Source organism: Ruditapes philippinarum, unplaced genomic scaffold (genome assembly GCF_026571515.1).
Source record: "Ruditapes philippinarum isolate M1 unplaced genomic scaffold, ASM2657151v2 ctg5032_1_1_1_1, whole genome shotgun sequence".
Classification (NCBI taxonomy): Eukaryota; Metazoa; Mollusca; class Bivalvia; order Venerida; family Veneridae; genus Ruditapes; species Ruditapes philippinarum.
The window spans coordinates 37,489-53,113 of NW_026858205.1; the positions used below are offsets into that span (position 1 = coordinate 37,489).

The 15,625-nt window shown below is 32.9% G+C and overlaps 1 protein-coding gene across 1 annotated transcript; it reads left to right on the plus strand.

Annotated features, from left to right (window-relative positions):
• The first annotated feature begins 3,111 nt into the window (after window positions 1–3,111).
• Window positions 3,112–15,625, plus strand: LOC132752470 (uncharacterized). Its single transcript, XM_060742795.1, has 6 exons — window positions 3,112–3,306; window positions 5,101–5,287; window positions 11,590–11,684; window positions 12,343–12,414; window positions 14,250–14,376; window positions 14,967–15,625. Exons 1-6 carry the CDS (start codon window positions 3,226–3,228, stop codon window positions 15,122–15,124), a joined length of 720 nt encoding a protein of 239 aa, XP_060598778.1. The 5' UTR covers window positions 3,112–3,225; the 3' UTR covers window positions 15,125–15,625.

A 15,625-nucleotide genomic window follows, 5' to 3' on the forward strand; every position in this document is an offset into this window, starting at 1 on the left:
ATGTAGTCCATAACATTAAAAGAAATTTGGACCTGTAGTTTGCCGGATAATTTTTATCCACATTTTTTAAAAGTGGGGAGGGGTGACGTTTGCCTTGGTTAAGTCGGGGGGAATAATACTTAAATTGTATCTTTCGGCATTTGGAAACATTTTGTGATCAGGAGAGCGATTAGTATTTTTAAATTTTTCAAGACTATTGGTTTCAAATTGTAAGCGCTACAAGCTTTGCCAGTCAGTAAAGTGGTTGAATGTTTCTGGACGCCACTTACACTAATACAGAATTTAGGGGATTCTAGGGTAGAGATACTTAAATTAGTTTCTATGCAGTTTTTTTTTGTCGCCATCAAGCATAGATGGCTAAGTTTTAATATATTACATTGTACCGTAATTGGGGTAAAAACTGGCTGAAAATGGCGATTTAAAATGTTGCCTTGTGATTACTTTTACTATAGCTATGTGCCACCACTATTTTTGATAAGTTTATCATTTTTCAGCAATAAAAGATATTATAAAGCTTTTTACTGTTTATTGTGATAATCAAGAAATATGTTAGATATTAATGGGTAATAAACTTATGGAACTTGTATGAAATATCCTGCATTATCTAGTAATTAAAAACATATCTTGTTACTTAAGTCATCCACACACCTTGACCAGGGTCTTATACATAGAATGTTTGAAACACCCTTTACCGGCCCAGCTTGCTCCTCCATTGTCAGCCCCAGTAAATTTTAACATAATAATGCGAGTTAAAAAAAAACAAGAATAAAGATCAACAAAGTAAAGGCAACGTTTTCAGGACGCAGCCCCCAACGCAACCAAGTAGGGCATCCAGAAGACACCAAACATAAACTTGGAGTGAACATATGGGCGGCGAAAGGATAGGGACATATAATGTGTGAAATAATATAAAATTAAACGGGCCCATAAGGGAATTAAAGGGATAAGGGCTGTAAGGGTGAAAAGGGGAGGAGGTAAAAAATGGGAGGGGGGAGGTGAGGAAATACCCACCGTAAACGACAATCAAACAAGACAGACATCACAAAACATGTAAACATTCAAAAACAAGTAACAATACAGACATGAAAAACGCGTGAGGAACAAAGAGGGGTACTGCCTTGGAACGGTCAGTGATAGTTAAACCACTGGGGAGTTTAAACCGGTTTTAGGCGCGCCAAAACCTTACTCTTAGTCCGAATATGTTCCTGAATGACACGAAAGTGTAAATAAAATTAATCTCCGCCAAGTGAAATTCTAACAATGGTCATGGTTACATTAGACGAAATAAATAAAACACAAAAGATTGTCTAAATATGTAGGAAAATGTATAGCCTAATGACCATTACCAAAGTACCCGATGACTTAAAGGAAGACAGAGCAACAAGAAAATCACCTACAAGGACACCTGCCTCTTCTTCTGAACAGGAAAACTAACTTGTTGGTAACATAATTATCGTGATGATTAAATGTTTATCTGCATAAATTTATATGCCACCATAATAAGAGACTTAACAGAAACTTTTATAACATTGTTAATGTTTATTTGTACATTACATATCTAACACAAATTTATATAATTAACATGAGCATGATTATGCATAATGAAATATACACACAAGCACACGATCGAGTTTTAAAGAGTTGATTTATCAGAAAAAATCTTTACTAAATCCTGTAATTATATAACGTAATTAAATAGTTCATTTAATGCATGCTGCATTCAGTTTCATGGAAAGACTAAATCACTTAAAAATCACAATATTTATACAGCTAGAAAAAAAAGAATAATTATTATTATTATACATTAATGTAAAAAATGATATCAGTCAAACTTATTTCCAGAAAGAAACAGGATGAAACCAGAGGAACTTATTTTAACGAAAAAGGATAAATAAATAGTAACACTACGAATTAATGGTAGGATTTCTAAAATACATGTAATGAACAGGCTTAATCAAACCGAGTTTGCAACATTTTTGCGTGTTGGATCGATTTTCTTTAGGGGTTCTTATTTTTTCTTTGTTATACATTTCACATTATCTGGCAAACTATGCCAAAAAAGGACATATACATGTCTTACTACATTGAGAAATGGAAAAGCTTAACTTATTTGATCTAGAGTTGTATTTGTATATATCAGATATCCGAACAAAGTTTGATGTCACCTTATGCATATAATGATTAAGTCTTAGTTGTTTTACTCTATTTTCAATATTCAACGTTTGTAAAATTTAAAGGATTTTAACTAGATCTTGGATGTAATCTTTAATCAATTTAATGACTTTGTTTTGAACTATTTGTAGTTTATTTCTCAGGTTTTGATTTAGACTATCATACCAAATGGAGCTTGATTGGTCAATATGACATTTGACTAATGCTGAACAAGGCAGCTTTCATCAGTTAATGGCTCGGGTTCTATTTCCAAACAACCGTTTATATACAGTCATATTAACTGCCAGGAATATTTATTACGAATATTTATAATACAGCAAACTTCCTTTTTTAGAGAGAAAAAAAGTGAGAATTCTTCATAAACTAATAGCAGCCGTATATATAAGACTATATACAGTACATTAGAAAAGTCACGAATATACAACGAAAAGCGACGTTAGAAAGGTGCAGTATGATAAAAAATAAAAAAAGGAAATTTAGAAAAAAATTAGGAAAAGAAATATACAGCATTCTCTGGCTGTCCTGTTTCAGGTTCCAAAAATGGAAGTTAAAAAAGCAACCGCAGATTTTAAAATGACTTAAATTGAAAAAAAAGAGAAGAAACATCTCAACACTGGAATGACCTTTTCCTAAAATGCGAAGCATTTGAATGTAATTATTTCCTGCATCGAATATATAACACTTCACATATAATATTTAAATGAACAAAAACCCTATGTCAATAATTTTAATTAAATAACGTATATATACTCGTATACAGTACCGCAAACCACCATTGTCATGTCATTATTTACTATAATGCACCTTATATTAGAAAAAAAAATAAGGAACATTTCTGTTTTTACTTTTTTTCTCAAATATCGACATATCAGTAAGACCGGTGTACACAATGGGGACAGAATATACAAAATGTAACCTGTAGAATTCTTTTTGGTAGTTAATTTGGACGGGTCCATTTTAAGTAAGGGGGATCAACAATATAACAACAACAACGAAACAAAACATCACATTGAAAGTAAACTATCTTGAAACAGCCACAAATATACATACGAAATGTTAGCGAGAAGATTACTCTCACGATTGTCAACAGTACAAAGTTGTCAAAATGTTATTTCGCACCAAATGAAGGTTATTGTAAGTGAACATGCTAGAAAAAGTGTATTAGTATTCGGATATAGCATTTTTCTGTATAATTCGGATAATAGAAAGTATGCAAATCTCCCTTTTACTTTATCACTGCTTTCTTTTTTAATAATTAATATGAAAAAGGCAAAGCCTCAAAGTGAGCTCGGTTTACTTTTACCGTGAAATAGTATAAAATAATCGTTCATTTTAATTTTAGATTTTCCGTCTTAAAACTGTCCTTCGGTGTTTCATACACTGCTTCCGTTTGATCTTGTTCCCTGTCCTATAAAATTTATGGTTCCTATAAAAGTGCGCAGGACACCAGTCTTCCTATCTATTTTCAATCAGAATACCTCGGCTTTTATTGTTATCTTGTAATTCGACAAGTTGCGATGTGTCAATTTCCGGTTTCAGACGAAAGTTTTCAAAACTTTCACTATCTAGCAGGTACTCACGTTACCTTAAAGCTCGCTTTGCAAGCAGGGCATTCAAGCCAGTTCTTCGAGCTCACTATAATGACAGTCTGTACTGGCATGCGAGTTATTAAATTTAAAAAGCTATATTTCCATCACCAAATTGATAATAAAAAAACCTTTGACAGGTCTCAAATTTTTGCACATGTGTGCTAAGAGGACGGAATCCCCAACGTTTACAAGGTCACATTTTGATAAGACACAGTTGAAAGTGAATAGGAATGAAAACTGTACCTACTGGGTTGGGTTACTGCCAAACTGACACTTAGATTTTGTCTTGTTCACACATCTATGTGATTAGATATCAAATTTTTAATATAAATGTGCAATAGTGCCTGTTTTATAGCAGTGTTGTGAATAAAACAAACCAGGGTTCGACATTAATTGATGCCTAGGATTCCGAGGATCCCCAAAAGTCTTAAGGACTCCCTGTGATTCCTAGCAGGGGATTCCATTGGGATCCCTGAAAATCTTAATCACTGGGTTAATTCAAAATTTCCTGAATTAATTGCAGAAAATCTCAAATATTCAAGAAAATTGTCAATAAAGACTGACACAACTGCAAGGTTCAAGAAAAAAAAAGAAGAAAAATGACTCCCTTAAAATCTACTCCATTGAATCCTGTATGCTATTTTTTATGTGTACGGTCAGTCTGTAAGTGACTGTTGTCAACCAAAGGTGCTACTTGCATTAATTTGACCTAAAATATGTTTAATCTTGTTATTCATGTAAAGCAACATCAATATATTAAAAAATTTAAAATAGATCCTATTTTTTTTTTTGTTGTATTGTTATCGACAATAAAACAAAAATCAAAATTTATTTTTTTCTGTTTTAAATTTTGATGATGCCACAAAGGAGGATGCGAGACATTATGTGGCAAAATCAGTAAAAAACACTTAAAAATCACTTATAAAGCTTGAAATAAAAAGAAAATTTATTTGTTTTACATATAAAATAGAAATATATTTCACTGAGTGAACAGCAGATGCAATATTTTCACGAGTTGCATATTGTTTTTATAAATTGCTTCATTGCACTCCTTTGCTATGAGTTATGTGATAAATTATAATTGTTATATTACTAGTATATAATATTCAACCACTGACAGAAATAATATGGGTACAGTGAAATACTATATTTTGATAATTTCACAATGAATTTATAAAAATATATTTCACCGTTACATGTATGTTTCACTGACACTACAGAATAAGTACAGCACATATACAAGATACAAGAAACTTTATTTTAAGTCGGTTTACATATTACAAGAAACATTAGCTAATGTATATCTAATGAAAATTTCAAAAGATATTACATTTTTCAGCCATTCACATGTAGAACAACATCATTGGTTAGACAGATATCGTGTACAGTTTGTAAATTAAAAGATACAGAAACGAAGAAAAAATACAAATACAAATATTCGGATGACCCTGCACGGGAAGGACGTAGCGGTTATAAGCCACGGCATATCGATCCAATAGACAGTGTTCGTTACTTGGAGAGTGAAGGTATCTCACTGTTCATAAACCTTTATACAATTTGAGCCGCGTCACAACAAATCCAACATAATGCGTTTGCGACCAGCATGGATCCAGACCAGCGCACCATGCTGTTCGCTATCAGTTTCTCTACTTGATATAGAGTATGTAAGCAAACAGTATGGATCCTGATCAGACTGCGCGGATGCGCAGGCTGGTCTGGATCCATGCTGGGCGCAAACCCATTATGTTGGTTTTGTCGTGACGTGGCTGATTTAACAGTCAAAGAATTTAGGTCCAAAAAACTACAAGCCATTCAGGCCATAGTGGTTGGCAATATCTACTCGTGCAATTTGTTTTTCCAAGTGGATAGAACATGTAAATTACAGTAGATCATCTTGGAACAGGCAACAGGGTTTTCCTTGACTTTTAGTGTGTGGGGGGGGGGGGGGGATGAGGTGTTGTGTTCCCAAAATGCACTTGATATAGGGAGTCCCTAAGTAATGTCATATATTATGTAGGGTTTCTTAATCTGACAAAAATCATAATTGATCAGTGTAAAAAATCAAACATCCCTTTTCGATCAATCATTGATTATATAATTGATGCATTTACAATAAAAAAGTAAATATATACATGTACATATCGATGGCTGAACGCAACACTGGTCTAACTTGATTTTTTTTCAAAAATGACTTTTTTGCATTTTTTAGTCTATTTGCATGAAATACATCAGTAAATAAAATATTAGAAATATTTGTGAAATTTTATGGGTTTTATTTACCACTTGGCATTTTGCTCTATCTCAAATGTGATTATAACTTAAATGCAACAGAGAGCTAACTCAAGTTAGAACTGTGTTGCATTAATGGAAATTTACTTATTGGATGATAACACTGAACTAACTCTAGTTAACACAGTGTTGCTGTTAAATTTCAATACAAGAAAAATCAGTATTGTTATATTTGCAGATATTAAGTTAGGTCTGGCATATTTATAAATACTTATTTCTACATTTTACCCATTTTTATTGCCAAAATTGCAGAATTGTAAATTCAAGGCTCTTAATTAATTCTATTTTGTTTTCAAGGAACATTAATAAGTTTAAATTTGCTATATTATCTTTACATAGTCATATAAGATTGAAATAAAAAATAATAGTAAATTAACCTTTCAAAAAGATTTATCATAATATTCAAATCATATAATTTACTGTTGATGAAAATTATTTACAAGACAATATGTGTTGTTTTTTGTTGTCGTTGTTTTTAATCATAGTGATCTATTAATACTGATGAAACAAGATATCCCACCCTTTAAAATTTCAAGATTTTATAATTATTTAATACAATTTGCTCCTAATTCTTAAAGGGACTCCCATTTTGGCATCATGGGACTTAAAATATATTTTCGAGATTTATGTACACCCCAATTTGATGACGGTCTGGACAAATAACTTGTGGTGTTAAAACTTTCAGATTGTTTGCTAAGTTTTTTTCAGAGCAATAATGTGAACTAAAAAAATTACCCGATATTGAAAAGCATATTAATGCAGCTTTAAACTCAAATTAGATTCTAATAGAACAATGATAAAATTTTTAATTTCATGTCAAGTATAATTTCTTTGTATCTCTTGTGTATCTTTTTGTTTATGTGGCACGAGTTGATTCATTTCATAAATTCAAATCTTAAGTTTTTTATGCTTTTGGACCACAGTGCAGTTTCTTTAAGTATCTGTATGAACAAGGCTTGTAATCATTAAAATAAAACTTTTGGTTTGGTTGGTTTTAAAGCGCACCAACACAATTGAGGTCCTCAGAATAATGTCGCTGAAACAGGAAAGATTTGTTCTTGCATATCAGATAGGATTATCTACTGTTTACACCGGTGCTAGAATAATAATATCTGTCATATGTTGCGGTTCGGACCGGAATATCCGTCCCGAGGGGACCCCGCCCATGGGCGGGTTCCCGAGGGACGGATATTCCGGTCTGAACCGCAAACATATGTCAGATAATTTTTCTTGCATATTCTGCCATATTATTTCATATTTAAAATTGTTTATCTCAATATGATATACGTTCATGGAAATTAAAGTAATTTCATTCATAACTATTTTCTTACAATAGCGTATGAACTTACAACTTAAATAACAACGGCGAAATGACGTCATCCTATGCACATAATTATTTCCCTTCTAAAACAACGTCATTTTAACGCGGTTCATTCATAAAGTGCGCTAAAATGACATTGTTGTTTGGCACGCGACTCATCTGGCACCCCCCATGCCAGATGAAATTTCCGGCATGGGTAAAACTCACGGAAACGCCAGTCTGCTATGCAAGAAAAGCCTGTCTAACATCGCCCATGTAAGACAAGTCAATGTTTTTAAATGAAGTCATTCGCCTTTTATGAATGAATTGCTTTCTAAAGATGACATCATTTTGCCAAAACAAATGAAGTTGTAGAGTCATATGCTACTATACGAGAAAAGTGCTAAATGAAAGTATAAGTTATTGTCATTTCTTTACGAAATATCACTAATATGTAATATTGCGAGAAAAAAAATCAAACACAAGCTGTTGTCACAGACAGGAATATCTAGCTCTAGGGTAACTGTGTAGTGGAAACTCTGCAGTCTGCAGTCTCTTTACCGCCATAAAAATTACCCTCAAGTTAGATATTCTGGTCTGTACTGGCAGCCGGTGTAAATTCCTTGTAGGTTAAGTAAATTCCTTATAAGGTAACCTCGGATGTTACAAACATGAAGCAGCAGAACTTGGGTACTTGAGGTCTTCCTCCACTGGGAATGCTGGAGTATTGCCATATGACCTCTACTGTGTAAGTGCGACATAAAACCCAACAAGAAAAGAAATGTTTAAGAAAAAAGTGGGGTCAATGCTTGTGATATATTATATTTAGTGGGGCCAAGGCTGACAAAGAGGGTAATAGTGGAGACAATGCTTGCGAAATCATAGATGGGATAATGCTGGTGATATGATAGTAAATTGGGACAATGCTGGTGATATCATAGTAAATGTAGAATAATGCTGGTGATATGAGGGCTAGTTGGGACAATGCTGGTGATATCATAGTAAATGGGGACAATGCTGGTGATATCATAGTAAATGGGGACAATGCTGGTGATATCATAGTAAATGGGGACAATGCTGGTGATATCATAGTAAATGGGGATACTGCTGGTGATATGAGGGTAAGTTGGGACAATGCTGGTGATATCATAGTAAATGGGGATACTGCTGGTGATATGAGGGTTAGTTGGGACAATGCTGGTGATATCATAGTAAATGGGGATAATGCTGGTGATATGAGGGTAAGTTGGGACAATGCTGGTGATATCATAGTAAATGGGGATACTGCTGGTGATATGAGGGTAAGTTGGGACAATGCTGGTGATATCATAGTAAATGGGGATAATGCTGGTGATATGAGGGTAAGTTGGGACAATGCTGGTGATATCAGGGTTAATGGGGACAATGCTGGTGATATCATAGTAAATGGGGACAATGCTGGTGATTTGAGGGTTAGCTGGGACAATGCTGGTGATATCATAGTAAATGTGGATAATACTGATGATATGAGGGTTATCTGGGACAATGCTGGTGATATCATAGTAAATGGGGATAATACTGATGATATGAGGGGTTAGTTGGGACAATGCTGGTGATATCATAGGAAATGGGGATACTGCTGGTGATATGAGGGTTAGTTGGGACAATGCTGGTGATATCATAGTAAATGGGGATAATGCTGGTGATATGACGGTAAGTTGTGCCAATGCTGGTGATATCATAGTAAATGGGGATACTGCTGGTGATATGAGGGCTAGTTGGGACAATGCTGGTGATATCATAGTAAATGGGGACAATGCTGGTGATATCATAGTAAATGGGGACAATGCTGGTGATATCATAGTAAATGGGGACAATGCTGGTGATATGAGGGTTAGTTGGGACAATGCTGGTGATATTATAGTTAGTGGACAATTCTAGTAATATTATAACTTGTGGGGACAATGCTGGTGATATCATAGTTGGGACAGTGATATTATTGTTAGTTGGGGCAATACTGGTATTATAAGGGTTAGTGGGGACATTACTGGTGATATTATAGTTAATAGTGAGGACAATGTTGGTATTATAAGGGCAGTGGGGACAATATTGGTGATATAATTATAGTTAGAGGGAAATATGCTGAGGATGACAATGCTGATGATAAAAGTGTGATTGATGACAATATTGATGTAGTGAGGTCTAATTTGGTGGCAATGCTGCTTATATAGGTGGTAAGGAAGATAGTGGTGGTGAGATAAGAATTCAGAATAGTAATTTTGGTTAATATGGGCTAGTAGAGACTGAATGCTGTTTATATAAGAGCCGAGGATGATGATGGTGATAAAAATGCTGTTAATCATTTTGAAGGTGAAATTACGGTTTTTGATATCATTATGCTGGTGATGAGTGCTGGCAAGTGGAGAATGGTTAAAATGATACTTTATGTAATATAGAAAATAGTTATTAAATGGGGAAAATGTTAGATAAAAAAGTAAGAATGATGATAGATAAAAGATAAATGTAATGAATTACTGTAATAGGAATATGGGAAAAAATATGTTTAAAAATCTGACAAAAAATTGAGTATAACGGATGATGAGAAAGTAAGGTGGACAAAGCTATAGATACAAGTGCCATGCCAAGTTTAATTACAAAGAGAGGCAAAAGTTTTTTCTATGGCAACTTTAGTTTATGCAAAATGTTCCTAAAGTTAACATTTTTCTTTAAATTCTGACTACATAAATAAACTTGAAAATATAAATGAAGATCCAATAGGCAAAAATTAGTTTCATTTTGAATAATATTGCCTGTGTTTTTAGAATTGCAAGTTTTATATACATGCTTCTATTTTTCAGTTATGAGTATGTGCTTAAATTTTAATGTTACATTGAATTCTGCTTAATGTAAAAAATCTTATCTTGTCTACAAAACATTCATTCTGAACTGAAACTTTATAATTAGAATTTTTTTTCTAAAATATTTTTATGTGATAAAACAAATGACTTTTAAGATTGTCTGATTTCTAGTATGTTATTTATGCAAAAGTTGTCAATTTGTATAAATAACAATTGCGGTCTTATAAAAGTTGTTTCTTTTAAAATAATCTATAATATGGTTATAGTATTACAGCTTTTTTTCTATTATATCATCCTATTTTTTCAAACATAGCACTTATTGATATTCTTTATGGCCTTATTGAACCCAATTTTGTAAATGCCAACATAAGGGCTAAGTCAAGTTAGAGACCAGTTTTGCTTGAAACTTATGCCATTGAAAATTTGGTTATTTATAAATCGGAAAACTTGATCTAAACTCATATCTTTTCAAATTATCTTTTTTATTTAACAAATTTTATTTATGAAAAACTCCTTTTTAACTAAAATTTTTACTTATATGGATATAAAAATCTAAAAATAATAACAAAAAATGTCCAAATTTATAGAATTAATTAAGTTTATAGCCTCCTTGAAATTTTTTTTGTAAAAATCAGTTAGACCAGTGTTGCGGTTCAGCCATCGATATCATGCCTTTAATATTTATAAGAATTCCATTTATATTCTATATATACTATCTTTATGCAACTGAAATTACCTAGTTTAAAAGAAATGCTACTGCCTATCCTTGAGAGATAAAATATTTTAATCAAATAAATTTATCAATCTATGAAAATTATGTAATGATCTCATATTCTGGAACAAACTATCAGGGACCAACCACACAAGAAATTTAAATTAACTGTATATAAATTATTATTAATTACATCTCAACCCACCTGTCCTATAAAACAATCAATTTTTTCGATATATCTATCATCATTTAATCCCTAATTGTAATGAGTTAACCCAAAACAACATTAGTGTGACCCAATAACTCAGTAACTTATATGAAAAAAGATATAACATGTTTGAATATATCCCTTTTGTCTCTTTTAAGAAATTTTTAGTTAATGATAATAATATGTTTAATAAAAACAAACACTTTTCTTAGTTTTCTGACATTTAGTCTTCTTCAGAAATTAATGTTGTTTATAAAATAACAAATGACGCAATGTCTGTTTAACTATACCCTAAACAGAAAGTGATGTGAAAAAAAGAATGTTTCAATAAAAACTCTGTCATGCAGCACAGTAAAAAAGCAAACTGTAATTTTTCAAGCACAGAGTTCTCAAAATAATATATGTAAAGTCAGCAGCAAACAAATTTCTCAACTTTAAGGTTTACATAGAGATTTAATGATTCTTTTCCTTAAAATTTGCAGCATACAGGGATGTTTATAAAGACGAACCTGTTTGGGTACCGTACAGGAAGAATACCAAAGGAAATCTTTACCCTCCGATCAGAACGACTTGCATAGTATGTATTTGCTTTGATAATCATGTACATGTTATTATAATTCAAGGACTACCTTGGACGGAGAAGTGACCTCCCTGACCTCTACCTTCAGGAAAAATAGAGGAAAGTTTTGAAAATTAGGGAGAAGTGATCAACAAATCGATCTATAACATTGGTTTGTTTTTTTAGGTTTTAGACCATTCTCAAGTGTGTAAGCAATGATGAGAATATCCACAATTAAGACCATCCCGCAATTAAGACCACTTTGGTCCAGTCCCGATGGTGGTCTTAATTGCAGGGTGTTTACTGTATTTCATAAGATAGTCAGATAATCATGAACATGTTTGTTTTGTTAAATACAGACTGTCTCTTTGTATCCTTTAAAGGAGCTCCACTGATGAAAAAAAACTAGAGGCATAATATTTAAAATCTTTGCATAGATCAAGTAATGCACTTAAAATGAAAAATTTTGTGAAAGATGATAAAGAATTATGCACAAGAGTTAACTTGACAGTCAATTTTTTTGCATGATTTTTAGCCTGGTTTTATTGATAAGTGTTGCAATACTTTATATTTATTGGTCATTTTGCATTTTTTAAAACTTTAAATAAAAACAAGAATCACAATGTACCAGTACTATGCATTATACATTTTCATTGGTTTCTTTTATTTTTTTCAGAGGTCTGGGGTTATAACTACAGGCAGTGCATGTCCGATATGCAGGGACGATTACCTGGTTTTTGACTACAGGGTTTGTATCTTTCTTCAGCTTTTCTTTAAAGGCACATTATGCTTCAGAAGTGAATAAATTTTAACTTCTTTTGAAGTAGTGCATATTTGAGTTTAAGAACGTTTAAATAGTGGTTTTATAGCGAGTTAAATGCTTGTAACCTGAAGAAAGTAGGGCAAGAGACATAGATAATATGTTATCTACATCTTTTATAGGGCTAAATGTGAAATAGTTTGTCATTAAAGAAGCAAAATGTAAACATAGAGGATATTTTTTTGTTTGTGTGTAAGATGAAATTTTATTTCATCGAGTGATTTTTGTGTCGCCTCTACGGAGTAGTGGCGACATATAGGGATCACTTCTCCGTCGTCTGTCTGTCCGTCTGTCCGTCTGTCCGTCTGTCTGTCTGTCCGTCTGTCCGTCCGTCCGTCACAAAACTTGTCCGGACTACTCCTCATAAACTACTGGTGCAATTTCATCCAAACTTTACAGGAATGATCAGTACCAAGTCTAGTTGTGCATATTGTCAGGATTTTCCGGTTCAATGATTTTTGTCAGAGTTATGGCCCTTTAATAATTTTTAATTTTAAAGTTTGTCCGGACTACTTCTCTTATACCACTAATGCAATTTCAATGAAACTTTACAGGATTGATCTGTAGCTCAAGTCCTTGCGCATATTGCACGGGTTTTCCGGTTGAATGATTTTTGGCCGAGTTATGGCCCTTTGATAAAAAGGTTTCTTTTTCTGTGTGTTGCCAGATACACAAAAGCTTGTCCGGACTACTCCTCATAAACTACTGGTGCAATTTCATCCAACTTTACAGGAATGATCAGTACCAAGTCTAGTTGTGCATATTGTCAGCATTTTCCGGTTCAATGATTTTTGTTTGAGTTATGGCCCTTTAATAATTTTTATTTTTAAAATTTGTCCAGACTACTTCTCTTATACCACTTATGCAATTTCAATGAAACTTTACAGGATTGATCTGTAGCTCAAGTCCTTGCGCATATTGCACGGGTTTTCCGGTTTGAATGATTTTTGGCCGAGTTATGGCCCTTTGATAAAAAGGTGTTTTTTTCTGTGTGTTGCCAGATACACAAAAGCTTGTCCGGACTACTCCTCATAAACTACTGGTGCAATTTTATCCAAATTTTACAGGAATGATCAGTAAAAAGTGGTTAGTCTAGTTGTGCACTGTCCGTCTGTCTGTCCGTCTGTCACAAAATTTGTCCCAACATGAAATTGGCCATCATGAGGCGACACATGTGATTACTGATCGCTCTTGTTAAAAACAATACATTTGTATTACGCCACAAGTGAGAATACTGTTTTTAAAATTCACTTGATGAAATAAAATTACATCTTACACAACAAACAAATTTTCTTTTTATTTTATGCTTAAAAACAAGTGTAAATGAAATTTTCTTAATATTAACTTTGATATTAAAATCTGTTTTCCCCGCTGGTAGTCTCATTTTAGTCGAATATCTCATAAAGTACAAGAAGTCTTGAGCTGAAAAATAAGTTTGACAATCAAAGTTAAATGGCGATGATATTATTTATTTTAGTAAAAAAATGTGAATGGTCGCTTGTTTTTTTTTTTAATAAAAACAAACAATTCAAGTAGAAGGAAAAGTCACACCATCTGACCTTAGTGGAGTAGACATTATTACTAAGTACACTCAAAAATACATTTCAGAACACCTGATAGATTTAGTCTGTGTTGGTGCAATGTAAAACCCAACCAAATAAAAAGAAATAGAAGAAATCTCATTCTAAGTGGAGTGGACTGTGTTACTTCATTACGTTAAAGATACCTTTTAAAATATTTTATGTATGAAATCTACTTTTCAGAATGTGAAGTTATTAAAGCAGTTTATATTTGAGGATTCACTAGAACCACGTAATATACGACAAGTTGGTCTCTGCAAAAAACAGATGAAAAAATTGCAGCTTGAGGTCGCAAAGGCTCAAGATTATGGTAATTGAATTTTTTAACTGTTTTGTATGGACGTTTTCTGTTTGGAATAATCCATTTAGAAATTTAATTTATACAGAATTTATTTTATGTTGATTTTGTAAGAAACTGTTGTCTTATAGATACACCCTTGAATCCATTCCTCGAAAACAACCAGTACTGAGCAATGATTGTAAAGTTTCTTGCTCAAAGAAATAATGGCTAAATAATTTGAGCTCTTAATGTGAACAGGCACCTACATACCATTCATGCTAACAAATTACTACGTGGCAACATGGCCGGGTGGTTAACGCATAGGACTAGTTATATAAAGGATTGTTGGCTGTGTGGGTTCAAACCCTGACAGGGAGAAGCCGTTGTTTCCTTGAGCAAGAAACTTTACTATTATTGTTCAGTACCGGAAAGAACCTTTCGAGGAACAGATTCAAGGGTGTGTCTTAAAGATGACAGGCCGCTCAGTATCTGTTTGAATTTGTGATACTTGAATCAATTGTTTATTGAGACAATGTGCAGTGATTCTAAAAGATTTTAAAAGCATTAATGACTTTTCAAAAATTGTTGTCATAATTTGTTGTTATTGTTTTATTTTTCAGGGTATCTGGAAAAATATTTTCCATTACGACATTACGAGGAGGAATACTTTGAACCAATGTCAGAGAAAAATAAAACATTAACCTCAAATAAAACATCTACTGAAGAAACATCAATGAATCAAGCAATGGATGGGACCTCTACAAGTGAAAGTTTTTGAGAAATCTTAACAAATGAAAAAGAGCTGTATGAATAAATCTATGGAAGGGACCACTTCAAATAACAAGGATATGGTTGGATCGTCAGGGGGGACAATTAGAGATTAAATATTTTAGAAACTTACAGAGTTAAGGCCCCTTTATCATATTTTCTCTGTATTAAAACACTACATAATGTATGTAATTTTGCTTTGTTTGTTATCGAATACATATGTATTAAGATGAATAGTGTGTTGGTTGCTAAAGTGTAAGTATTTAACGTTGTTAAACCTTGAGAAACATGCCATTCTCATAAACGGCTGTCCAGTTCTTTTTCAGTCTCAACTTTAAAGGATGTTTGCAAAAATTGAATGTAAAATAAGCATCTTATTTGTGTTTTACTCTTGAAGTGACTAAAAAGGTGTTTTTTTCTCCATATGTTAAGAAATCTGAAGTCTGCAAGAGCATAAAAACTGTATATTTTTGCCTGATAAAAGTTTGAATAAATTGTTATATGAATATAA

Excerpts from the sequence above, each read along its gene's own strand:
- LOC132752470 (XM_060742795.1), top strand. The coding sequence starts at position 3,226 with ATGTTAGCGAGAAGATTACTCTCACGATTGTCAACAGTACAAAGTTGT. Across the intron at positions 5,288-11,589 it reads TCGTTACTTGGAGAGTGAAG|CATACAGGGATGTTTATAAA; the intron begins GTATCTCACTGT and ends TAAAATTTGCAG. Across the intron at positions 12,415-14,249 it reads ACCTGGTTTTTGACTACAGG|AATGTGAAGTTATTAAAGCA; the intron begins GTTTGTATCTTT and ends TCTACTTTTCAG.